This window comes from Ictidomys tridecemlineatus, chromosome 1 (assembly GCF_052094955.1).
Source record: "Ictidomys tridecemlineatus isolate mIctTri1 chromosome 1, mIctTri1.hap1, whole genome shotgun sequence".
Classification (NCBI taxonomy): Eukaryota; Metazoa; Chordata; class Mammalia; order Rodentia; family Sciuridae; genus Ictidomys; species Ictidomys tridecemlineatus.
The window spans coordinates 82,610,111-82,637,082 of record NC_135477.1 but is presented as its reverse complement, the minus strand read 5'-3'; the positions used below and the strand labels follow the sequence as shown (position 1 = coordinate 82,637,082).

The 26,972-nt window shown below is 40.1% G+C and overlaps 1 protein-coding gene, 1 long non-coding RNA gene and 1 other non-coding gene across 3 annotated transcripts; 2 read left to right on the top strand and 1 right to left on the bottom strand.

Annotated features, from left to right (window-relative positions):
- Positions 1-1,284: 1,284 nt before the first annotated feature.
- On the bottom strand, positions 1,285-2,407 carry LOC144376259 (uncharacterized). The gene is made up of 2 exons (XR_013436503.1): positions 1,907-2,407; positions 1,285-1,720 (listed from the first exon to the last, which is right to left on the bottom strand). It is a non-coding gene; the product is annotated as an uncharacterized LOC144376259 (long non-coding RNA).
- F2r (coagulation factor II thrombin receptor) lies at positions 2,294-23,844 on the top strand. Its single transcript, XM_005328939.3, has 2 exons — positions 2,294-2,689; positions 20,240-23,844. Exons 1-2 carry the CDS (start codon positions 2,602-2,604, stop codon positions 21,433-21,435), a joined length of 1,284 nt encoding a protein of 427 aa, XP_005328996.1. The 5' UTR covers positions 2,294-2,601; the 3' UTR covers positions 21,436-23,844.
- On the top strand, positions 23,472-23,544 carry Trnaa-ugc (transfer RNA alanine (anticodon UGC)). The gene has a single exon. It is a non-coding gene; the product is annotated as a tRNA-Ala (tRNA).
- Positions 23,845-26,972: the final 3,128 nt, after the last annotated feature.

Here is a 26,972-nt window from a genome sequence, read left to right as displayed (position 1 = left end):
CATCTCAGTTATCAGATAAACTATTCTAGTGTTGCAATACTTGCATTCCAATAATCCACATTTTACTTAATAACGGTCCCAAAGTACTACAGTATTAAGGCAAAGGAGGCATCAGGGCACAAAACACAAAAGAACTCTGGCACTATGGGGCCACACTGCAGGGGAAATAGGGAAAAGGCATGGTGGTATACTGTATATAGGACTTGATATTATTCATATTATAGACATCCATCCGGGATCTTGGAACACATTTTCCATAGATGAGGGTTGACTACTGGACTTTCTATTTTATATACTTGAAGTGTCAGAAATATCACATTTTATTACTTTGATACTTGACACTGTATTTCCTTGATTCTAAAATGTCCTCTCATGTCTAACTATGCTGAAATTGGAGTGTTTCTTAAAATGAATGGTATGTCCCAGGTTAATTGGCAGTATTTTTTGCCTGCTTGTGATCATAAGTTAAAACAATGAATCTTAAAGTTAATAGTTAGTGAAAAAAAGCAACACAATAGTGGGTGCACAAGTATACAATTTTGATGGCTCACACTTTTTTTTTTTTTTTGGATATGTTTTCCTGAGTGCTTGAATCAGGGAAGATCTTAAATAGTATTATTTAACTGGGTAACTCCATAACTTATTGAGCAACTTCTGTGTACAACAAGGCACTGTGCTGTGAGGATGATGGAGGAATATAGGGGAGAAGATGGTCTCTGCTCCTATTTTCTCCGTTGGTTAAAGTGTCAGGAATCTAGTTGAGGAATGACACTATCTTCATGCAAAACTCCCTTTATAAAAAGCCTTAGAATCCTGACCAATGACTTTGAACTGCAGCCATCAGTGCCCTGGGTTGAGAGGCCCAGGGTTGCGGCTGAACTTTCCTAGAAACAGCCTCTTTGGGGTACCCACTTCCTGTTGCGGTCTAAAAGTCGCGCTCATCAGAGACTCTAAGCAAAATAAACTGAGTGCTCCTCCCTTCTGAGCCTCATAATCCAAGTCCCCTCAAAATCTCTTAGAGAGTTGCTGAGTGTCTCCTGCTCCAAGATTTGAATTATCCCAAGTCATAATAGCATTCAAGAAGGATTCTTAAAAAAAAAAAAAAAAAGTTTCTAGGGCGCTTCCCCTGTGGACATCTCTCACCGTGAAAGTGCCAGAGCACCACCCGGTGCCCATGGCATCCCCGAAGTGTCCCGTCCAGCAGGACACATCAATGTGGGCAGCGAACCTAGATGGGGAGGAATGAAGGGACAAGAGACACGAAAGGTGACAGCAAGACAAAAGTTCTGATCAAGCTGCAAACTTTTATTGTTCACACAGGGGTATTTATATGCTGGGGATGGGGAAGCTCTCCGCAATTGCTGGATGTGGGTGGGTATTCATATGCTAGGGATGGGGAAGGTCTCCGCAATTGCTGGATGTGGGTGGTAAAACTGCCAGCTGCAAGATGTCTGATGATCCTGATAACTGAAGGATGTTCCAGGGAGATAGGTAGCTGCAGGATGCCTTCCGGGCAGGATGTCTCCCAGGGTCTGTCAGGCTAATCTTTGAATGAGAATTTCCTTCTAGTTCCCAACACCGAAGGTGGGCAACCAGGGGGCAGTGGGAGAGCACCTGTCCAGAGAGGAAGGCAGAAATTGCAGCCTTGCGGGAGGAAGGAAGGAGAAGCTGCACTTGGGTATGAGTTGGTTAGATCGGACGGTCGCAGTAGGCAGCGTGTCTGTGAAAGAACAAACATCGGACTATAAAATGTCTAATGCCGTGAAAATAAAGAGAAAAGAAGTTTACATGTTACGAATTCTGTCCAAACATTTGAGGACACTCCTGTGACTACACTATAAACTTTTAAATCCATTATCCCTAAATTACAGAAACAGAAACAACTCCCGAGGTTTTAGCTAGATACCAAACTTCCCAAAGCGGCCACAGCGCTTGGCACGAGGTTCCATGCCCTGAGCGAGGAAGGAAAGTTTTGGCCGGGACCGCGGAGGCCGCGATCCTTGGGGCATCCTGGACACCACGGTCCCAGTCGGCGTGGTCGGGAGGTTTCTGACAGGCCAAAGGAGCAGCCTACGAGCTGCACGGGTCGCCCCAGGACCCCGCCATTCTGAGCCATTGACAGCCTCTCAGGGCAATGGCGCCGGGAGGAGACGGTGACTTTTGGTCTCCCCAGCCTGGCAGTGGCACGGCCCGGGCCTGCGAAAAAGCGCGCAGGGCTGTGGTGCACAGTGCTGGAAGGGTTGACGGGGGGGTGGCGGAGGTTTAGTGCAGCTGGAGTGGGCGACAGCTAGGAGGCTCACGGTGCGCGCCGGGGGGCGCCACTCTGGAACAGCTCAGTTCGCGCCGCGCGCCGGGTCCCGCCCCCATCTCCGTCAGCGCCCGCCCTGCGCTCTCCCAGCTGCAGCCAGACACACCGCCCGCGGAGGACGCCCAAGTCTCTCTCTTCTTTTTGCCTCAGGAAGTCTTCTGCCCTCCGGCACCAACCCGCAGCTCCACTCGGCCAGAAAAAAGCGAGAGGGCCGAGCTGAGCGGAGCCAAACCGCCCGCAGCGAGGCAACTTCTAGGAGCAGCACCGCGCGGAGCCGCGCCAGCCTCGGGACAATGGGGCCGCGGCGACTGCTGCTGGTCGCTGCCGGCCTCAGTCTGTGCGGCCCCCTGCTGTCGGCCCGCATCCGAGGCCGCAAGCCAGGTGAGAGCAGCTGGGAGAGTGGGTCGGGCAGGAGATGGAGGGAAGCTGATGCGGGCTACCTTGGTAAGAATTGCCCCTGTTCCTTCAGGGGTTGTTCCTGGCAGCACCCCTGCCTCAGTTTCCTTCAGAAACCAAACTGGCATTTAGGCTGAGATCTAGAGTCTCCCCTAGTGACATCTAGGCGGGACGTCCCACCCCAGCAAACCCCATTCTGGGCTCCGCCAATGCCCCTTTGGACTTGATTTTTGAGCAGTCTGCCACCGGGTGTTCGATAGGAAAGAGGGGGCCGATTCTCCTGGAGCGTTGCATTTGCTGTCATTGTGAGGCCTGTTTCTCCCGAGACAACCCCCCAAAACAAAGGGTCTCGCGTCGCTCCACCAATAAACGTTCCAGTTTCTTTGTACAAAGTGGAGAACCGCTCCCGCTGGAGTTTTACTTTGTTGGAATTATTTTTTCTTGCACCTTGTTCTAGGGTTGGCCGGGTAGGGAGCGTGAGGTTGGGGGTGGGTGGGTAGGGGGAGTCTTGTAAAGAAAGCCCTAGGCACTTTTAGCAGACAATCAAGACCAGCAGTCCCCAGAAAGGCCTTGCCCCGGGGTATTCCGGAGATTCTCTAGACTGAGGATAACACTGTAGCCACTGGCTAGTGAGGGTGCTTGGAAGACTTTGTTACCAGTAATCCCTTCTTTCCGGGTTGAGGAAATCGACCCCTCCCAGAACCAAGCTCCCTCTGACACTATCAGAAGGATCAATTTTTCCTAACGGAATTTCTTTTCTACTGCAAGGATACGTTCCCCACGAATATATTTTTAAAATAATGTCTTCTTGAACAAATAAATACACTTGATCCATTTATTTAGTTACATGTTTTCTATTCTCCTTCCCCTCAAACCAGGCAGTAGAGTTGTTTTCAGCCTACAAAGGAGCTAATTAGAAAGTAAGAAAAATGTTTTTAATTTCTTAATAGCGATAGTATTTCAGCAACTTTGGACTTTTTTTATGCAGAAGAAAATCTACTGGATTTTCTTGTTATCGGTGAAACGAAAGCGCACTCTGTATTCCTTCCACACATCAAGATTAAGAGGTGACAAAGACATAGCATGTTCTCTGCTCTCCCTCTTTGTTCAGGGTATTTGAGGGGATGCTTTGGGGACAACTTAAGAGCTCAAAGTTTAGCAGCAACTAGCCATTCTGCTTGTGGAAAATATGAACATTACCACCAATGTGGGTGAAGCATGGAGAACTCCAGAAAAATTGTGGTGATCTATGATTACACATAACATTGTGTGATTTGCTCAACTTTATTTTGGGACAAGCTCTTGACAGTATAAATTTTTGTTTGAGATTTGGGGCAAAGTACAGGGATACACAAGTGCCACATCCACAGTAGCCATCCTTGTTCACAGTAGTCCCCCACTGAGGCTTTTGGTCCCTTTTAGGACATGAAGTTGAAAGCTGCCAGTTTCTGACCCACTTTTTTTACATTTTCCTGGAAGGGATGGTAGCGTACTAAGGGACAGCACTGATACAGATGGAGAACTGACTAAACATTGGCTAATTTATCCTCACTGAATTGTGGAACCATTTAGGGAGGGCAAAAAGAAAGCCAGATAGAAGGAAAAAAGGAGTATGTTTCAAGTCAATATCAAACCCTGGGCCAAGAGGAATTTCCTCTTAGCTTGTTTCGCTTCACCCTCACAAAAAAAAAAAAGATAGGGGCTTATCCCCTTTTGCTTATTCCCAGAGACAGTGCCTTGCCAAATGGGAAAGAGAGGTATTGGAATGGTCTTCCCATGCTGAGTGTAGGCAGTAAGTGGGACTTTGTCTTTAGAGAGTTTAAAGTCACTAATAAAATCAAACAAAAGTAGGTCTGCTTCTTATATTATCACTGTGAACTGGCAGTTCTAAAAGTGTCTGTCATAAAATAGTGGTACAGGGACCTCTCCCACCAGCCAGCAATTCTTCCCTGGCCCTTGATAAGCCACAGCTGGGTTGCCAGCTTATTGCTCATGATCATCAGCTGTATGTGTTGAGAAGGACTGAAACCCTTCCAGGACTGGCCTTGCCCACCAATCTGAGCTTTTCTGCAGTGTTTGTTGTTGTTGTTTGTTTGTTTGTTTTGTTTTTGCGTTCCCTTGTCACTTTGTGGGTATCTCATTGACCAACTAAAACTATAACTTCCACTTGTCCCCATGCAGTCTAGAATAAACGTTCACTCAGCAGATACCTGTTGGGAAACTTGTAAGTTCATTAAACATTTTACATTCCATTGGCCAAGTAATCTAAGTGAGATAATGTGAGTTGATTAAAGAGGGCCAGTGTCCAAGAGTGAAAAGGTGCTGTTTATGAATTTTGTAAGTTTAAAGTGTTCAAGAACACCTAGTGGCAACTGTGGTAGGCATACTGAGTGGGTATTTTCGTGTGCTGCTCTCCTACTCACAGGGTCAAGCCCAGGTCCTTTGCAGGTAATAAGTATCTTTCCCCTGGCAAGATGGGTTCCCAGCCTCTGTTCAGCACCCCTATTACATATCCTCCACTTCACCAAGCCCTACTTTCTACTTCCTCCCCCAAGGAGCTATGCTTTCTCTGGCTTCTGTCCCCATTTCACTCTGTCTGGCCAGAACGCCCTCCTCATACCTCACATATTTGTCCTCAGTTAAAAACACGTGTCCTATATGAAGCATCTATCACAGCTGAAAGCTGCTGGGGTGTGTTACATAGACTACCTTACTTGTGGCACAACAACCTTTCAGGTAGATGTCATCCCCACTTTACAGGTAAGGACACTGAGACCCAGAATAGTAAAGTCAAAAGTCTAGTCCTAAGTCTAGCAGAGACTTGTGGAACTGGGACTTGATCACAGGCCATTCTTTCATGAGTACAAGCTTTCCCTACTTCTCCCTACAGAGAGGGAACCATCTTATCTCCCAGCACCTCTTACAATACAGAAGTGACCCCATTGTGCTCCCAGTACCCCTAGAGGGTAGAGTCTGTGCCCCAGTGACTTGGGAAGCCAGACCAAGCCCAGAGAAGAGAGGCATTTAGTAAACAATCATGCATGAACTGTGATATTCTGCCATTCACTTTTGCTAACCAATGGTAAGAAAAGCTATAAATAGACCCCTACTCTTGAAAATGCTAATCAATTGGCTGTTACTGAGAGGTGGTGATCCTGAGCCTTAACAGAAAGACCCAAAATTGGGCAGTGATTCTGCCCTAAGCAGACCAGAAAGCTCTATAAAGCATGAAGTGCTAAGTGATGTAGCTCAGTGGTATAGCACTTAGCCTATATGAAGCTCTGGGTTCCATTTTTAGTACCACAGAAAGAAAAAAGAAATGGGGAAAAAAGCCCCTAACAGTAAGATTTCTTAGGAGCCAGCAAGGAATTTTCTAACCTAACATTTATTTACTTATTTATTTATTTACTTCATGTGTGCACACACTTTTGTGTGCTCTCTCTCCTCTTGTATTCCTTAGTGGCTTTGCCTTTATTTTTATAAGACATTGACATAGTATGTTGTCTCGTAATTTGCCCACTTTTACTTTGTATGGGGGAATTTTAGGGACCTGTTCTCAGCCCCCTTCCAAGGATTCTCTCATGATATCTCTGCTGGTTGCCTTTCCACTCCCTTCATCTTCAGCTTCAGCATATCTGAGCCCTCATGTCTCAACGGTCCAGTGTGCTGTGAACACTAACTTGCTCTTTCTCAGCAGCTCTGAACTTTCCCCTTTTCCAAACTGCTTACAGCCATTCTCCTTCCCTGGACCCTTTCGCTCTTTCCCTCCCCCTCAGTCATTTCACCTCTGTGCCTATCACCCTCACACACTGGAGCTCAACTGGGGCTTGAGCAGAAGGACCCTAAGACAATAGGGTAGCAGGACCCTATTAGAAACCCTGACCCTCTTTTCCTTAGGTACTCCTTTCCCCTCCCTCTCCACCCCTCCTTTTTCCTTCCTTCCTGCCCTGTCTCCCGCCTTCCTTTATTTTTTTAAATTAGGGTAAAATTCCTATAACATAAAATTAACCACTTTAAAGTATACAGTACAGCAACATTTAATATATTTTCCATGTTATATAGCTACCACCTCTGCCTCGACCTAAAATATTGTTATTGCACCAAAAAGAAACTCCATGCTCATTAAGCAGTCCTCCTTTTCCCTACTCTCTGGAAATGACCAATGTGATTTTTGTCTCTATGGATTTATCCTTTATTGATATATCATATAAATGGAATCATAAAATATGGCATTTCTTGCCTGGGGAACTCCCCTTTCACTAGGTTTCATGAGTACCTGGGCTCCCCCTTCCATTGCAGATGCTACCAATGACACATAATTGCCAGGAAAGTCATTAGGAACCATGTCCTTGGTTTTATTTTTTAGTATGATACCAGTATTAGGGACTCTGTAGTGTTAACATTCAAAATTTTCTGTTTCTCTCTTTTGGGGTTGCTTTAATTCTGCTCATTCCTCCCTTTTTCTTCTCCTTAGAGTTGTCAGTAAACAGTGTTTTCTATAGACTGAGATGTTTTTCTGGGTTTAAGCTTTCCCTTCCCCAAACACTCTCCCTCACATTGACCCTGTCATGACAGAACTCATTGAAGTCAAGGTCCTCATCTTCTATCCCAAGGCAATCAATAAAGTTTTGTCACTTAAAATGCCATTACAGGGCTGGGGTTGTGGCTCAGCGGTCCAGTGCTCGCCTTTAGTACAAGTGAGATCCTGGGCTCAATCCTCAGCACCACATGAAAATAAATAAATAAAATAAAGGCATTGTGTCTAACTATAACTAAAAGTTAAATATTTTTAAAAAATGCCATTACAGGCCTTTATAATTATATTTGATTTCAGAAATAACTAACCATTTGAAATGATAGGAATAATCTGCAATTTGCACTTGAAAACCAACTAAATTTATATAACTTTAAGAAAGGATATTATATAATCTATTTATATATTTTGAGTCTGATAAATTGGAAGTCAGATATTTTAATACTATAGAAGTGTTTATCTTGGGTTTTTTTTTTTTTTGCTATTCAACATAAAGAACTATAAGAAATGTACATTGGTACATTGTGAAGTAGTCAGGGTATGTGTAGAGTACATATGCTTAGATCATCATATGTATGTATGAGTATGAAACAAAAGTTTTACCGGACAGTTCTCACCTTTACTACATGATGTACTTTCTGATATTTTCTACACTATGCTGTTTTTTAAAAGCATAACTGGAACTATATGTGTGTAATGGTACACACATATAGTTCCAGTTACTCAGTTACTGAGGCAGAAGGATTATTTATCCCGAGTTCAAGAATAACCTGGGAAACATAGTGAAACCCCTGTCTAAAATTAAAAACACACACACACACACACCAAAAAAAAAAAAAACAGGGCTGGAACTATGGCTCAGTGGTAGAGCACTCGCTAGCATGCCTGAGGCACTGGGTTCGATCCTCAGCACCACATACAAACAAAGATGTTGTGTCTGCCAAAAACTAAAAAATAAATATTAAAAAAAAATTCTCTCTCTCTCTCTCTCTCTCTCTCTCTCTCTCTTAAAAAAATAAAATGATACAGTTTAAAAAAAACATTCATTGCAACCTTATTAATTAAACAATTAATTTCATAGAAACTACTATGTCTCTACCATAATTTAAAACATTTATTAAATGGGGGTTATAATGCAGCAAGTATGATGAATTGTTCCTTGGTAGCAGAATCAAAAGCCTCATTAGCTTCACAAGAAGAACTCTGCTTTCCCCAAAGTGCTGTTTGTGATTGTTCCTATCATATTCTAGGACCTAATGTATTTGAGCTCAAGTTTACAAACTGCAGAAGGGTGGGTTAGAGGGTGGAGACTGATGGAACCCTGGAAGAACAAGTGATCAGTAACACCCTTGAATGTGAATTAGTTTTTCTTTCAGCTTGCTGTCTTGTTAGAGAGTGGAGAACTCAGGAGCTGTAACTCTGGGTGGAGAACAGACCTGGAGGGATAGGGAAAACCAGGGAATGAGTGGTTTCTGGGAAGGCCTGCTAGCATCCTAACCCCAGGTCAGGCTCCTGCCTCCAGCCACCAAAGGCAAGGAACCCACACACTTCCCTTATGTGTCCTTATGGGAACTTGTATAACATAGTGTGTCTGCTATGTCCTTGAATACACCTACATTTATTTCCTGTACCCTTCCCACTCCCAGCTTCCTCCTAGGCTTGCTCGCCTGGGCTTCCAGAGAAACCCCTGCTCCTGGATGTGGCTTGGCAGGGAGAGGCAGCCTCCTTTAGTGGCAGCCCTATCTTGGCCCTGAAGCCAGTGTTTACTGAATTCTACCTCTAGTTGTCCTTTTTTTGCAGCAGAGATTTTTTGCTCACTCACTGTTCTTGCTTCTGCCCCATCTAGAAAATACTTTAAAGATTTGTTTTTCTTCGTTCATGTCCTTGAACATCTCCACACATTTGTCCTGTCTGTAAAGGCTGAATTGTTGGCATGTGGTTGGTATGGAGCCAAGATCAGCAGGATTCTAGAATGCCCAGGCAACAACTATGGGCACCACTGCCAGGAATCATACACATATCCACACCCTACCTGCTGTAGCTAAAAGGATTGGCAGATTCCTTTGTTTGGTGACATGGTATGAGGAAAAAAAAAAGGGTACTATTTTAGATGTAGGTTATAAATCAAATGTTTTAAAGAGAGAGGATGGTTCTCTATGGTCACAGGGTATAAGCTTTGGAGCTAGGCAAATCTAAGTTCAAATTCTGGCTCCTCTGCTCATTAGCAGTGTGACTTTGAATTATTTTCTTAGCCCTTTTGTGCCTCCAAATTGTCATTTATTAAATAGGGGTTATCATGCTTATTTCATAATATTATATGATATAAGGTCAGTGAAGCATATTGTCCTAGTAGATATTCAACAACTGTTAGCGGGTTTTTTTTTTCATACACCAATTTCTCTATATTCCAAAAAGGCTTTGAAGAGTTGGTATCAATTGAATTCTCCAAATGTAAAATTATGCTCATGAAAACATTTTCCCTTCAGAACTAAGATAAAAGAAAAACAAAACCAAAAATCCTTACCCTTAATTTTTAGTGATAGATAAATAGCCTAAAATATTTGCTTTGATTTTTTAAAATTTAATGTGAAAGTTATCAAACTTACTTCAAAATGAGCAATGTAATTAACCTCCCATTACCATTATCCAGCTACAACATAATTTACATATGCCCAGTCTTGTTTTACCTATTCCCTCCTTTATTTTTCCTCCTCCTTCAACCAGAGAATTTTAATTTTTTGTATGAATTTTTAAAATTAATTTTTATATATGACAATGGACAGCATTACAATTCATACATATGGAGCATAATTTTTCATATCTCTGGTTGTATACAAAGTATATTTACACCAATTCATGCCTTCATACATGTACTTTGGATAATGATGTCCATCACATTCCACCATCATTTCTAACCCTCTATCCCCTCTCTTTCCCCCCAATCCCTCTGCCCTATCTAGAGTTCGTCTATTCCTCCCATGCTCCCCCTCCTTAACCCACTATGAATCAGCCTCCTTATATCAGAGAAAACATTCAGCATTTGGTTTTTCAGGATTGACTAACTTCACTTAGCACTATTTGCTCCAACTCCTCCATTTACCTGCAAATGCCATGATTTTATTCTCTTTTATTGCTGAGTAATATTCCATTCTGTATAAATGCCACATTTTTTAAAATTTATTCATCTACTGAAAGGCATCTAGGTTGGTTCCACAGTTTAGCTATTGTGAATTGTGCTTCTATAAACATTGATGTGGCTGTTCCCTGTAGTATGCTGTTTTTAAGTCCTTTGGGTATAGACTGAGGAGAGGGATAGTTTGGTCAAATGGTGATTCCATTCCCAGTTTTTCAAGGACTCTCCATACTGCTTTCCATATTGGCTGCACCAATTTGCAGTCCACCAGCAATATTTGAGTGTACCTTTTTCCCCACATCCTTGTCAACACTTATTGTTGTTTCTCTTCATAATAGCTGCCATTCTGACAGGAGTCAGATGAAATTTTAGTTTTGATTTGCATTTCTCTAATTGCTAGATATGTTGAACATTTTTTCATATATTTGTTGATTGATTGTATATCATCTTCTAAAAGGTATCCAGTTCCTTGGCCCATTTATTGACTGGGTTATTTGGGGGGAGGGGTTGGTGTGAAGTCTTTTGAGTTCTTTATATACCCTGGAGATTAGTGCTTTTTCTGATGTGCATGTGGTAAAAATTTGCTACCATTTTGTAGGCTCTCTCTTCACCTCATTGTTTCTGTTTCTGAGAAGAAGCTTTTCAATTTGAATCCATCCCATTTATTGATTCTTGGTTTTAATTCTTGCACTATAGGACTCTTATTAAAGAAGTTGGGGCCTAATCCAAGATGATGAAGATTAGACACAGGGTCTCTGGTTTAGTTCTTAAGTCTTTGATCCACTTTGAGTTGAGTTTTGTGCATAGTGAAAGATGGGGGTTTAATTTCATTTTGTTGCATATGGATTTCCAGTTTTCCCAGCACCATTTGTTGAAGAGACCCTCTTTTCTCTAATGCATGTTTTTGGCACCTTTGTCTAATATAAGATAATTGTAATTTTGTGGGTTAGTCTCTGTGTCCTCTATTCTGTACCATTGTTCTACCAATCTGTTTTGGTACCAATACCATGCTGTTTTTATTACTATTGCTCTGTAGTATAGTTTAAGGTCTGGTATAGTGATGCCACCTGCTTCACTCTTCCTGCTAAGAATTGCTTTAGCTATTCTGGGTCTTTTATTTTCCCAGATGAATTTCATGATTGCTTTTTCTATTTCTAAGATGAATGTCATTGGGATTTTGATTGGGATTGCTTTTGGTAATATGGTCATTTTGATAATATTAATTCTGCCTATCCAAGAGCAAGGTAGATCTTCCCATCTTCCCATCTTCTTCTTTGATTTTTTTTTCTTTAGAGTTCCATAGTTTTCATTGTATAGATCTTTCACCTCTTTTGTTAAGTTGATCTCCAAGTATTTTATCTTTTTTGAGGCTATTGTAAATGAGGTAGTTTTCCTTTTTTCCCTTTCAGAGGATTTGTCACTGATATACAGAAATGCCTTTGATTTATGGGTGTTGATTTTATATTCTGCTACTTTGCTGAGTTTATTTACTTGTTCCAGAAGTTTTCTGGTGGAACATTTTGGGTCTTCTAGGTATAGAATCATATCGTAGCAAATAGTGCTAGTTTAAGTTCTTCTTTTCCTATGTGTATTCCTTTAATTTCTTTCGTCTAATTGCTCTGGCCAGTGTTTCAAGAACTATGTTAAATAGAAGTGGTAAAAGAGGATATCCCTGTCTTGTTTCAGTTTTTAGAGGGATTGTCTTTAATTTTTCTCAATTTAGAATGATGTTGGCCTGGGGCTTAGCATAGATAGCCTTTATGATGTTGAGATATGTTCCTGTTATCCCTAATTTTTCTAGAGTTTTGAACATGAAAGGGTGCTGTATTTGTCAAATGCTTTTTCTGCATCTATTGAGATGATCATATGATTCCCCACCCAGAGAATTTTAAAGTAAATCTCAGACATCATATCATTTTGCCTCAAATACATCAGTACATATCTCTAGAGATTAGATTAGAACTCTTTTTTTTTTGCATAAATGCAGTACTATTAGAACACCTTAATATCACCTAATATTCAGTATATGTCCAAATTTTCCTGATGTCTCATAAATGCCTGTCAACAGTTTGTTAGTTCAAATCAGCATCAAAGCTGGGAATAGGGGCGCATGCCTGTAATCCCAGCAACTCGGGAGGCTGATGCAGGAGGATCACGAGTTCAAAGCCAGTCTCAGCAAAAGCAAGGTGTTACGCAACTCACTGAGACCCTGTCTTGAATAAAATACAGAATAGGGTTAGGGATGTGGTTTAGTAGCTGAGTGCCCCTGAGTTCATTCCCCATATAAAAAAAAAAAAAAACAGGACCAAAGAAGGTCCATTTTTGCATTTTATCCTTATGTCTCAAAAATTTCTTAGTCTATAACTGTCTCCTATTCCCCAGCTCTTTTTTTTTGGGGGGGGGGTGGCTGTACTGGGGATCAAACCCAGGGTTTAGCACATCCCTACCCCTTTTTTAATTGTCGTTTATTTATCAAATAAACTGGGCCATCTGTCTCAGCTCCTACATACCAGATCTGGTGACTGCAAATTGAACTTATGGATCTTAACATATATAGTATTTCAATTCACTTCCACCATTATTATTTGGGTGATCAAATGGTCACTTCTTTGGCCCATGGGATCCCCTTTGGTTTGACTTCACAGTCTTTCTAACCTAACCCTAATATTCTTTGAAGATATTGAAGGCTTATCTTGTGTATTTCCCACTCCAGATCTGAAAACAGCCATTTCTTTAAGGAGCCCTAGTTCTTACCAGTGGAGAGTGGTATTTGTTTGATTAGAGGGAGTGGAACATTCCGGCGATGCTGCTGTTTTCCACTTGATGGAGTTTGTATGTTTTTATTATGTTTCCAGCATCCTCCTCTTCATTTCTCTTTAGACTGTGTTGTTTCACGTTTGAAAAGTGCAGATCACAACTGACCTGTTCTTTGTGGGAATGTGGTCAGGGTCCTAGGACTTCTGCTTGGTTAATTCCCCAAAAGCATGAGCTCTGTGGGACAGAACTCTGAGTCACAGCCAGGGCCAGCTGTTGTGGGCATGGTATCAATCCCAGGATCAAATGGGACATTGAAAGAGCATTTAGTCACCACTCTGCTTCCAGGCCAGATTTCATCAAAGCCAGAACAGACATTGTCTGACTCACAAATTTTAAGTCTTTAGAGTTGGTTCATGTTTAGGTTAGTAATTTGCTGTCTTCAATAATAAAACTACTGTACAGTGGGGTGTGATGGCACACCTATAGTCCTATCAATCCCAAGGCTTGAGGCAGGATGATCACAAATTAAAGGCCACCCTCAGCAACGTAGTGAGACACTGTCTCAAAATAAAATTTAATAAAAGTGGAGCTAGGATGTAGCTCAGTGGTGGAGGGCTTCTGGGTTTAAGCTCCATTGCCACTAAAACAACAACAAAAGCACTCTAAAAGCATTTAGAGAACCTGTATTCGTGAAGCATAGTGAGAAGTATGAGAAATGATTTCAGGACTGTGTTCCTTTTGTGTGTGTGTGTGTGTGTGTGTGGTGAAACCATAGCTTAACAAAAAGCACAGATGAATTACAAGTGCTTTCAGCTCACTGACATTCACTTTCTTCTTGACTGCTGAGCTGTACAAGAACAGTAAGGAAAGGAGATATGCAAACTTGAATTTCAGCCTGGGAAACTTGAGCTAGTTGAAAGTACCTAGTCACCTTACTTGGTTTGGAATTTTTTGTTGTTGTTGCTGTTGTATATGTATATTTTTTGGAGGGGGAGATTTTGGTCCTCTTTAATTTCACAAAAATATAAAATATCAAACCTATAGTAAAAAGGTAGCACCTTAACCAGTGATATTTAGTCTAGGCATTATGCATTCCTCCTGAGTTCTAGCTTATCCACATTGAGTGTTTCCATGGGTATAATGTTCCTGTCATAAACACTGCATTGCCCGACAAATACTTATTACTAAACACAGAATGAAGCCAAATAACAATTTTATTTTCAGACTCAGTGTTAGTATCTAAGAAACTTAGGAGTATTCAGTAGTTTTCAAATCATATCACTCTTCAAGGTATCAGCTTGATTCACATGTGTGTGTGCACAGAGATGTGCATGTTCATGTGTAATTTTTTCCTCTCCGTATCACAAAAATCCTCAGTCTGGTCAGGCTTACAAAACTGCAGTGGCAAGTCACATTCTCTTAAGGTTCCTCTGGTCAGTGTTTCATGGATACATGTCTTTGTGGTATTAAAGTGCCAGAACCCATTCATTTTTTTCTTTCAGCTCCTACACATTCATCACGACCTTAAGGGTAGCTTCACATTCCATAGTGGCTATCAAATGTTAGGGTCAAGGTGAATACAGAGGAAATTAGTTGTATCACAGAGGAAAACAAGTGATGCATCTAGAAAAGGTGTAAATTTGAAATTTTGATTTATAGCTTAGAACTCTAAGGTACATACTTTTTATTTGATATATATATATTTTTTTAGTTGTAGATGGACACAACTAAAACCATATTCCACATCTCAGGGTGGTACTAAGAATCTAACCCAGTGCCTCACATGTACTAGGCAAGCACTCTACCACTGAGCTATATATCTCCAGCTCCCTAAGGTATACATTTTACAAACCTGTCCATTCCCTAATCATGTGGAAAAATTAAATATTGCTAAATAGGAAGCAAGGGAATTCTAGACTCTGTTGGAGGGGCAGGTACGAGGGATTAAACCCAGGGGCACTTAACTACTGATCACATTGCCAGTCCTTTTCATTTTGTTATTTCGAGACAGGGGCTTGCTAAGTTTCTGAGGCTTGTCTCAAACTGGCAATCCTCTTGCCTCAGCCTCCTAAATCGCTGGGATTATAACTGTGCACCACCATGCCCAGCCAGACTTTCTTTTAATTTAAAATAGTTGAGTAAATAAATAGTCGCGTCTAAAAGCCTACTACATGGAAGTGGGAGAAAGATAATAATAGTTTCTTATGTTGCTTAATTTTTGTAGTTTTCGAAGTAAGTTCATGTTCTATTTCACATGGGTTGATCCAGCTGCCAGATGTGTAGCCCAGATAGGTGTGTTGGAATCGCATTTTAATGATTCTGAGCTGAGTTCAGAGAGCTTAAGTGGCTCCTAGCAGAGCCAGTATTAGAATGCAAATATTAATAGGGATAATTCTTATCCTTGAGGAGCGATCTAGAGGCATATATACTGAAATGAGTCACTGGAAACATTTGACCTTTCCCTGTTCTTACAGAACAAGGGCCCACCAAGAAGCCAAAGCAGCCACAGAGGTCCTCTTCTACCATTTCTTGTACTCTCACTGGAAAGATTTCAGACGTGTTACTCTGAGTAGGCATGTATTTATTAGAAGGAATAGGAAAAGCGGGGAGAGAAACACTCTTAAGGAAGAGAATGGGTCCTCTCAGAGAGGTAGGGCATGACTTTCCTGCCCTCCTGTTTTATTGGAGGTCTCAGGGAAGTTTCCAGAGAGTCCTGCCCCAAGACTACCTCTTGACTTCTGACAACAGGATTGGGTCAGACTTCCAAGGCCCCTTTGTGCATGGTATTGCCCCATGGAAGGAAGATTTTACTATTGTAATGACATGCTAAAGATCCAGGGCAACTCTGGGTCACTTTGGCCTACATTGGCCCATTCTAGTTGAAACGTGTTCTTATAGATTTATGTGATTAGGGGGAATTATCCTGTCACCCTGAGATGTGGAATATGGTCTATGTAAAGGACACAGCAGTCCCATCTCCCCACCCCTCTGCTTCTGGGTAATCTGAGTTCTTTTTGTCAGCAGGGAGGAGTCGTTCAGGTAATAGATTATTCTTGAGGAACATAACATATCCCATTGACATAAGCCAGGCAGGGCTGCAAGTAAATTGTTTTTGGAGACAGAGCATGTGGGGGCCAGTACAGTAGGTCCAGTTCATAGAATGATCCCCTTAATCGTGTGTTCCACATTACTCACATCTATTACCTGTCACCCATGACCAGTTTCCTGCCAGGCTCTCAGGGGACCACAAAGGACCTTGCTAAGGTAGTTTGACCTCAGCTTCTCACTGCCATGTTACTATCTCTGAGTTGATACTACTCTAGCTTTGCCCTTCATTTTGTAAATTGATATTGACATATTTTATTTTATTTTCAACTTCCATTTGTTAGTTAATTTTTGGTATTTCCTATTTTTTAATTTGTTTCGGTCAAAAGTTTACATCACTGAATATAGTTGTGATACATTTAAAATTCTTACTTGGGGTTTCCGTTGATTGTTCTTTTTACTTGAGAATGGATCATCTTTTATTGATTCTTTTCTATTTTCCTTTTTTATTAATAAAAATTATATATATTTGTTATATATAACATGATGTTTTGAAATATGTATACATTGTGGAATGGCTAAAACGAGCTAATTACCATATGCATTTCGTGACATACTTAACCATTTTTTTGTGGTGAGAACAATTATAATCTACTCTTGAAACTTTCACATGTACAATACATTGTTGTTAACTATAGTCATCATGTTGTACAAAAGTTCTTCTAGAACTTTCTATCTCACTGAAATTTTATACCTTTGACCATTTCTCCCCAGCCACTCCCTAATCCCCACCTCATCTCTTAGTTCCTGGTAACCACCATTCTCCTGTCATTGAATTTAACCCTTTTAGATTCCACATATAAGGGAAATCATGTAGTTATTTGTCTTTCTGTGTTTGGCTTATTTTACTTAACATAGTGTTCTCCCAGGTTCATCCATGTTGTTCAAAATAACACACTTCCCTTCTTTGTAAAGTATTACCAGTATGCTTTTATGTACATATACCATATTTTCTTTATCCATTCATCTGTCAGTTGACATTTAGCTGGATTCCATTTACTGACTAAAGTGAATAATGCTGCACATGGATGTGCAGATATCTCCTGGACATACTGATTTCATATCCTTTGGTTATATGCTCAGTAATAAGATTGCTGAATCATATTGTAGTTCTATTTTTAAGTTTTTGGGGAACCTCCATACTGTTTTCCATGATGATTGGACTAATTTACATTTCTAACAGTAGAGTACAGGAGTTCTCTTTTCTCCACATTCTTGCCAGCATTTGTTATCTTTCATTTTTTTTTTCGTGATGATTATTATAACAGATATTAGAATGGGGGAATATCTCATTGTGGTTTTAATTTTCACTTCCCTGATGATTAGTGATGTTAAGCAGTTTTTCATAAGCTTTATGTCATCATTAAAGAAATGTTTATTCAATTCTTTTTTCCATTTTTTAATGGGATTTTTGTTTGCTTGCTATTCAGTGGTTTTAGTTCTCTTTTGGATAAAATATTTTGCCAGATATAATTCACATTATGTTTTTCATCCATTCTGTAAGTTGTCTCTTTATTGTTGATTGTTTTCTTTGCTGTGCAGAAGCTTTTTAGTTTAAAGACATCTTATTTGAATATTTCTGTTTTTGTTGTTGTGGTCTTGGAGTCGTATCTATAAAAGCATTACCTAGAATAATGTCATGGAGCTTTCTATGTTTTTCTTCCAGTACTTTTATAGCTTCAGGGCTTGGGTTGAAATCTATTTTTAGTTTGTTTTTGTATATGGTATGAGATAAGGGATTCAGAGTTTATCATTTTTATCTAAAAGATGGTTAGATCTGGTAGAACCTCCCAGCTCTTCTTATCATGATTTTGGATTGTATTCTGGACAATGTTGTGCTATGAAGACTCTGGATTTTGTTATAATCCTTCAAAGAGAATTAGTGCTTTTGCCTTAGTGGTCAGTTAATTTGACTACATCCAGACTGCAAACTCTCTTGAGCAGACACTCAAATATCACTTCAGTTCTTTTCTGTTTATTAAGGTTACCTTGCATGTACCCTACACATGCAAATTTCAATGATCAGCTAAAGCAGAAGACAGAATTTACACTAGAATTTAAGATTTCCTCTCTTTAGCTTTCTCCTTTCTGGGATTCTCTTTTAACTTTACAGTATCTATACAACTTCTTCTGATCAACCACGTATGTATTGGGATTTCCACGGACTCCTCCTCAGTTTCAATTAATTTGCTAGAATGCCTTACAGAACACACAGAAATGTTTTAATTATGTTTTCCCATATGTTACAAAGGATATTACAAGGATACTGATGGAAGCCAGATGGAAGAGATACATAGGACTAGTCTTGTGGGAAGGGGCTTGGAGCTCCCACATCCTCTTCCTCCAATCATGGCTTAATCCTTCCATGTGACCAGCCCCCATCCTGAAGCTATCTAGGAGCCATTAACGACCAGTCATCTCATTAGCATACAAAAGACATTCTTATCACTTTAGAGATTCCAAGAATTTTAATAACTGTGTACTAGGAGGAAATGGGAGGGTGACCAAACATGTATTTCACAATATCACAGACACTGACTTTGGCCATTTCTGAAGCTAAAAGTCACTAAAAATATGAACCTGGTGCCACCCTTTCCTCCAAGATTTATCCATTCTTTCCTCCACCCTCTTTCTACCATCCTGTGAACCAAAAAGCTCTCAGGCCATTGATGGTGGTGTTGGGGAGAGTGCAGAGTTTATCATTTTTATCTAAGGGTTGGTTGGATATGGGAGACCTTACAGAGCCATCCAGGAAACAATATTTGTTTTTCTGTTGCATTATGCCTTTCTGTGTAAAGTTTTGTTTGCAGGAAGGGTACTCAAGCTTGGAAAACAAAAACAAAATTTAAAAAGTCTCTATACATGGACAGCTTCCAGCCAAGTTTTAAATCCTCTAACATCATTCTCGGAGACCTACATGTCCAGCCTCTGTTGTGAGCACCCTCAGCAATAGAGCCCTTCCTCTTTTTCCTCTGTGGTTTCTCTCTTCCCACCTTAGCTTCCCAAGGTCCAACAAAGGCTCTTTGTCCAAGTCTCCTCAGTGACAGGATTTTAGCAAAGCTTCTTGGAAGGAAAAGCTTATCAAATTTCCTCTGCTAAGTGTTGCTTTTCTCTGATTGACATTTCAAATGGATGTTTGTGTGTGTGTGTGGAAGAGAGAGATAAAAGGAAGAAGTGCACAGCTCAGCCTTTATTTGACTTCTGGTTGCTATTGTAGTAAGTTTGGTTGGCCTGGCATGTGCCTTGAGGCATGTAGCATTCTAGAGAAAAGCCAAGGTACTTGCCTGGTGTGAATGGCTGAGAACATACTGCTGTGCTGACCTCCTCAAGAAGGAGGCAGGATGATGACTAAGGTGATAGATATCTCATGGTTTTATGAGGAGATAACCTGAAGGACTGTGGTTAGGACCCAGATATACATGAGAGGTTTGGGCATACTACTATGTAAGCAAACTAAATATAGAAGAGGTTAACTACAGTCACATGGATAATAGTCTTAGAATTGGGAGTCCTGGGTCAATGTGTTGCATGCTCTGTAGCGTTTAAGAATTCCCCTCCACTTTCCTTGTGGATTTTTCAATTAGCAGTGGATTTCACAGGATGGCACAAACTAACTGGTGAAAATGTGCACCTGAAAGCATATGGAGGGAAGAGTATTCATAGAAGCTAATTGTGTGATTTGCATATGTAGACAGAAGGTAGTACAGAAGATAAAACTGTTAGATTCCTTCATGTCAGGGACTCAGCCTTTCTGAAAGTATATCGTTCACCTGAGTTCCTTTGGGGCATGGAGTTTTAAAAATAGTAGCTTCTATCAAAACACAACATGACACAATATTTTGAGTTACCTTATTCTCTAATATAAAACCTATTGTCTATCTGTGCATGAACTGATCTTTACCACCCCCTCTGCTAGGAAGAAAACAACAAACAAAAGCAAAATGTATTCTTTACATGCCTCTTTTGCCTTTTGAGTTTATTTATTTTTAAAATTTTTATTTTTCAGAGTCACAAGCAACAAATGCTACTGTGAATCCCCGGTCATTTTTTCTCAGGAATTCCAATGATAGATTTGAAATCTTCCCATTGGGAGAGGATGAAGAGAAAAATGAAAGTGCATTAACGGAAGACAGATTCGTCTCCCTCAATAAAAGCAGTCCTCTTCAAAAACCACCCCCTGTGTTCATCTCGAAAGATGCCTCAGGATACCTGACCAGCCCCTGGCTGACTCTCTTTATCCCTTCTGTTTACACCTGCGTGTTCATCATCAGCCTTCCCCTAAACATCATGGCCATTGCTGTGTTCATCCTGAAGATGAAGATCAAGAAGCCAGCCGTGGTGTACATGTTACACCTGGCCACAGCAGATGTGCTGTTTGTGTCCGTGCTGCCCTTTAAGATCAGCTATTACTTTTCGGGCAGCGACTGGAAATTCGGGTCTGAAATGTGTCGCTTTGCCACTGCAGCGTTTTACTGTAACATGTACGCCTCCATCATGCTCATGACGGTCATAAGCATTGACCGGTTCCTGGCTGTGGTGTATCCCATCCAGTCCCTCTCCTGGCGCACTCTGGGAAGGGCCTCCTTCACTTGTCTGGCCATCTGGGCTATGGCCATCACAGGAGTGGTGCCTCTCCTCCTCAAGGAGCAGACCACCCAGGTCCCGGGACTCAACATCACCACCTGTCACGATGTGCTCAATGAAACCCTGCTCGAAGGCTTTTACGCCTATTACTTCTCAGCCTTCTCGGCTGTCTTCTTTTTTGTGCCGTTGATCATTTCTACTGTCTGTTATGTGTCGATCATCCGATGTCTTAGCTCTTCAGCTGTGGCCAACCGGAGCAAGAAGTCTCGGGCTTTGTTCTTGTCTGCTGCTGTCTTCTGCATCTTCATTCTCTGCTTTGGACCCACAAATGTCCTCCTGATTATGCATTACTTATTCCTCTCTCATAACCCCACCACAGAGGCTGCCTATTTTGCTTATCTCCTCTGTGTCTGTGTCAGCAGCGTGAGCTGTTGCATTGATCCCTTGATCTACTACTATGCTTCCTCTGAGTGCCAGAGGCACCTCTATGGTATCTTATGCTGTAAAGAAAGTTCTGACCCCAACAGTTACAACAGCAGTGGTCAATTGATGGCAAGTAAAATGGATACGTGCTCTAGTCACCTGAATAACAGCATATACAAAAAGCTGTTAACTTAGGAAAAGGAACTGCTGGAAATTGGTGTGAAATGTGTTGCTTTGCCACTACAACATTTTACAGTAATATATGTATGCCTCCATCATGCTCATGACAATTATAAACATTGACTTAAAAAGAGAAGGTTAGAAAGTAGATAACCTGGGGATTCTATTAGTCCCTTGAAAAACACTTCACCGTCTAAAACAACCAATGTATGATTTGCATGTCTACTTCCTAAGAGAGCCATCAAGCATATATGTTGTTTAATTGTCAGAAAAGGTGACAGGAAGAGAAAACAGTGTTACTCCAAGAGAGTATTGCCTGCCAGTGCTACAATTACTGAATGTCACTTTTTGATATATCTAGGTGACTTATATGTGTACATATATGCACAAATACATATTATTTGCAGTGCAGTATGAAATAGGCACTTGAAACTCACATTTTCTTCCCAGCAATTATGGAAATAATCTCTGACTTAATATGCAAAACATCTAGGTTGATATACTTTAGCCCTGGACATCTAAAGATATCCATCAATAGTGAGAAATTCCATAGTTTGGACTTCACAACTTTTGCAAATAAGTGCATTTTGAAATTGTTGGGAAACAATATGTAAATCATGGATGGATAAAGTTTGGTATTATCTCTGTGTAGAAAAGTTTACTATTTTTCATTTCAAATGTATCAAAGTTTGAATTCTTGTCAAATTATCAAAAAAGATGAAAAGCCCATTTTGAAATGAGTAGCATTTTTGATGCAAAAATCCCACTAGTGAATAAACTGCCTTTTATGCAGCCCACACTGAGAGCTGCACATGTCCACCCCATGGAGGACACCAAGCAGCAGAAAATGGCAGAGCTGCACATTGGCAAGAAACCTCCAGGTAAGCCTCCCAGAGAGCAGAAACTGGAGACCACCACACTCACTCCATTTTCCTGGGGCACTCCCAAGGGTTAGCTGTGAACTGATCACATCTATAGGAAATCCGCAAAGCAGGATGGACATCCTGGGAGGTAGTAACTATGAAAGGTTTTTCTGCCCCTCTTAGGAACAGAGAAGGAAGGCATGCTCATGTCAAGTAGATGTCCTGCAAGGTTGGCTCTCATACAGAGGCACCTAGCCACTCTGATAGGTACCAGGCCTACAGAATATATAAGACTAAGATCTTGCTCAGAAAAGCAATGCAGAAGGCACATAGCTAGATTGTGAAATACATGTAATAAATATGTCCTATATAAAAAAGTTTTGTTAATCAGATGTCAACAAGCATTTCACACAAGCAAACCTATCATCTAAAGATCTTTGAACATTGGGTTTCTACTTCCTGTGATTACAATTTAAGATGAAAACACAGGAAATGTATGTTTCTTAAATAAGTCACTCTACATTAATTTGATACTATTTATTTATAAATATTTTGTTTAATAAGATGCTCAATCAACTTTCTGTCTCTCTCTCTCTCTCTCTCTCTCTCTCTCTCTCACACACACACACACACACACACATTTTTTGTTCTTGTTTTCTAATGAAACTGGGGATTGAACCCAGAGCCTTGTGCTTGTTAGGCAAGTACTCTGCCGCTGACCTACATCCCCAGCCCTTTATTTAAATTTTATTTTGAGAGTAGGTCTCACTAACTTGCCCAGGCTGGCCTCAAATTTTTGGTACTCCTGCCTCAGCCTCCTGAGTAGCTGGGTATTTATAGGCATGTGCTATCATACCAGGCTTCAAATAAACTTTTCTTTTAAGAATAATTTATGTTCATCTAGTTACGAAGAAAATGGAATTGACATTGAAATCTAGGAAAATTTTTTTATATTTTCCATTCACTTTCCTTAAGAATTAAGGGACTGTTTAAAAAAGCATTTAAAAAAAATCCATCATAATTGTAGAAAATAGAAAGTCTTTTGTGGGTTTGACAAAGTAATTTGAAAATTAGGCTAAAATATATATTTTTTCCTGATTTAAAAAAAATGATATTTTAAACAAAAAAAAAAGTGGAAAAATGGAAAAGTTTGGACTTCACAAGTATTTAAATGAGCAAAGTAGGGACTGGGGTGTAACTCAGTTGGTAGAGTGCTTGCCTTGCATGCACAAGGCCCTGGGTTCAATTCCCAGCACCACAAAAAAATAAATAAATAAAAAACATAATAAAAGAGTAAAGTATTTCCAAATATCATAGAATAATTTACAGAAGAGTAATATAACTGTATTTTAAGTAGAAGTTAGTACTTATTTTGTTAACTAGTTACTATATTCACTTTTTAAAGTAGTAGATTATCTTGTTTATTCAGCCTATACATATTAAAATGCCTCTCACTTAATATGATTATTATTATTGTACTTATTTCAGTTTTTATGTTCACTCTCTTTTTTTAAAAAACATTATGTAACCTGTATTAATAAACATGAAAATTTTTGCTTGATAGCTGTTTGGAATAGTTTATTATGTCTTTTGGGTCCTGGCCAGATGGCACACTTGAAAGGTTTAACTGAGGAGTGTTTAGTGAAGAGGTGATTTGCAGAGAAATGGGCAGGGTTAAGGAAACCTACAGGGGTTGGTGAAGTTCCCAGAGACTAGCAGTTAGGGAAAGCTGTTACCTCCCCAAGCCTCCCAGGGATAGAGGCAGGAATACACTGACCCCTTCTCTGTGACCCTCTGATCTCTTCCTGGTGCCTCCCATTGCTCCTCTCCTATTAACCTCACAGTGTGAAATTTAGGGAACCAGGGGGACGTAATCCATAAAGATCAGCTTCTTTGGACATGGAGAATGGAGTTAGTAAATCAAGTTGAGATTTAAAAATTTAAAAAAATATAAAGATACAGCATGATTTCTACCAAAGACACTGGGCAATAAGCTTTCTATTTGTTTTATTCTTTTTTAGGAAATTTCAAGGTTAGATCATTAAAATATACTCAGATTCCTGGCTTATAAGCATTAAATTTAATGTCTACCATCATTTCCTAGTGAGAAACAAACATTAGAGCAGGGAGGACACTGGTAGGGGGACTGTGCTGCCACTTTGCCCTGAGTGACAATCCTGGGCTGTTGAATGCTGCCTGGGTCCCTCAACCTCTGAGAGTTGAAAAATCAATAAGAAGTTTCCAATGAAGTATTTTTGGATTCATACTCAATGAAAAAAAATTATTTCAATGCCAGGCATGGTGGTGCATGCCTGTAATCCTGGAGGCTCAGGAGGATGAGGCAGGAGGATTATGAGTTCAAATCCAGCCTCAGCAATTTAGCAAGGCACTAAGCAACTCATGGAGACCCTGTCTCTAAATAAAATATAAAATAGGGGTGGGGATGTGGCTCAGTGGTCGAGTGAGTTCAATCCCCAATAAAAAAAGGGAAAAAACATATTTCAACTAAATTATGGTAACATGACCTTTTAAAGTTTCTGAGTCCATAGAAATATTAAATGAAGTCAGATGGTCTCAGCTCATGGCCACCAGAAATAGGATCCTCTCTCTCACCAGAAAGTGACCTTTATACTCTTCTGTTATTTTTTTCCCCAAGATACAGTTGAGTTCAGAAAACACTTGAATTTTATTAATACAAAAAAAAAGTGGTTTTTTTTCCACCAAGTCAAAAATAGTATTTTTGAGGAAATGGAATATTTGGCTGTTGAATATACAGTTGGAAAGTTTTAGATTATATTTCCAGATTTAAGAAATTAAGAAAACAGCATGTTCTTGGTTTTCAGAAGCAAGTGGAAAATGTTAGGCAGTGTTTATGAACCAGCTTTTTAAGTGTCTGAGTGCATGGAGAAAAATCGACCATAGGATAAATAAGGCTAATTGTGTTCGATGAAGGAGGTGTGGTTAAGTGAGCTGCAATTTCAGGAAAGAAGAGAAATGCCCTAATGCAGTAATCTCAGAGTCAGGAGATTCATGAGATCAAAACTATCTTAACACACTAAGACCTTATTCATCTCTTTTGGTCTGATGTTTTCACAGAAGTATAGTTGAGTTTTCCAGAGATTACATGATGTTATAATGCAACAAGTTAAACACAGTGTTATGGTTTAGTTATTAGGTATTCCCCAAAAACTCATGTGTGAGACAATGCAAGGAGGTTGAGGTAAAATGATTGGGTTATGACAGCCTTAATAGGGATTAACTGAGTGGCGACTATAGGCAGATAGGTGTGGCTGAAGGAGGCGGGTTATTGGGGGACATGGCTTTGGGGTATATATTTCATGAGCTGAGATTTGTCTCTGTGCTTCCTGGTACCATGCTCCCAGCTGCTTCACCATACTCTCCTGTCATGATGTCCTGACTTACCTCGGGCTCCAAAGAATAGAGTCAGCTGTCAGATAAAGACCTCTGAAACTGTGTATCCCAAAATAAACTTTTCCTCCTCTAAAATTGTTCTTGTCAGGTCTTTTGATCATGGCAACAAAAAAAAAAGCTGACTGAAGCATGCAGAAATAGATATTAAAATCTGTCTTCTATTAAGTCAGTCATTAAAGACACTGCAAAAATAAAAACAATGTGAATCTTCTCATTAAATTATTGTTTGAAAAAAAAAGTATGTTTAAGTTACAATATTTAGCTGGGCCTTTTGGTACATACCTATAATCTCAGTGGCTCAGGAGGCTGAGGCAGGAGGATCACAAGTTCAAAGCCAGCCTCAGCAACTTATCAAGACTCTCTTAAAATAAAAAAATCAAAAAAAATTTTTTTAAAAAGGGGCTGAGAATGTGGCTTAGTGGTTAGGTGCTCCTGGGTTCAATCCCTGGTTCCAAAAATAAGAAATAAAATAAAATAAAATATTTATGTTCACATGTAATGGTTTTATTATTATTTTTAACTGAATGTCTTCAAAAGTTCTTTATTTTAATGTTTGACATAGAAAATATCATTAGATAAGTTCTGAGGTGTTCAGGTAAACTGGATCTCCATGAAAAGAAAAAAAAAATCCTGATTTGTAGGATTTGTCACTTTAAGTGGTGTAAATACTCGTTACATTGCCATTTGCAAGCTTCCAACAGTCTAATACTTGACCTAAAATTTTCCTGAATAATGAATTCTTATGGTGGGTACAAGCTGATACCAGCACACCATTGAATATAACCCACATAAACAAAGTTCTTTGTGGTCCTCAATAATTCCAGTTGTATTAAAGTGTTCTGAACCAAAGAAACTTGAGAACAATTGTTCTTACACGAGATTTTCACTTTATTGACTTAAAGGACACAGAAAAAAATGGTAATTAAGATAAAGCAAAGTGGAGTGAACAGCTCATGGCTGCTAGCTACCATATTGGCTTTCTGGCTGTCCCACATCTGTGTCTTAAAACAGTAAAAAACTAATTCAATTCACCAAGTATTGTGGGGCCACCAATTGGGAAATTCTGTGTGAGGTCTGGTTTTCAACCAGTTGCTGTCTAAAGGGAAGAATGCTGAGCACCATTTTGGCCAGCAGGCCAAGAGGCTGTTCAAAACTGCAGAAAGAAGATTTTACCTGTGAAGGCAGCCCTAGAAAATGAAGATCAGTCTCTGAGTTTGTAGTCATGGGGATTGTTGACTGCACGCTGGTCTTCTGGAA

Coding starts and splice junctions, on each gene's coding strand:
- F2r (XM_005328939.3), top strand. CDS start 2,602: ATGGGGCCGCGGCGACTGCTGCTGGTCGCTGCCGGCCTCAGTCTGTGC. Junction 2,690..20,239: donor CATCCGAGGCCGCAAGCCAG/GTGAGAGCAGCT, acceptor TTTATTTTTCAG/AGTCACAAGCAACAAATGCT.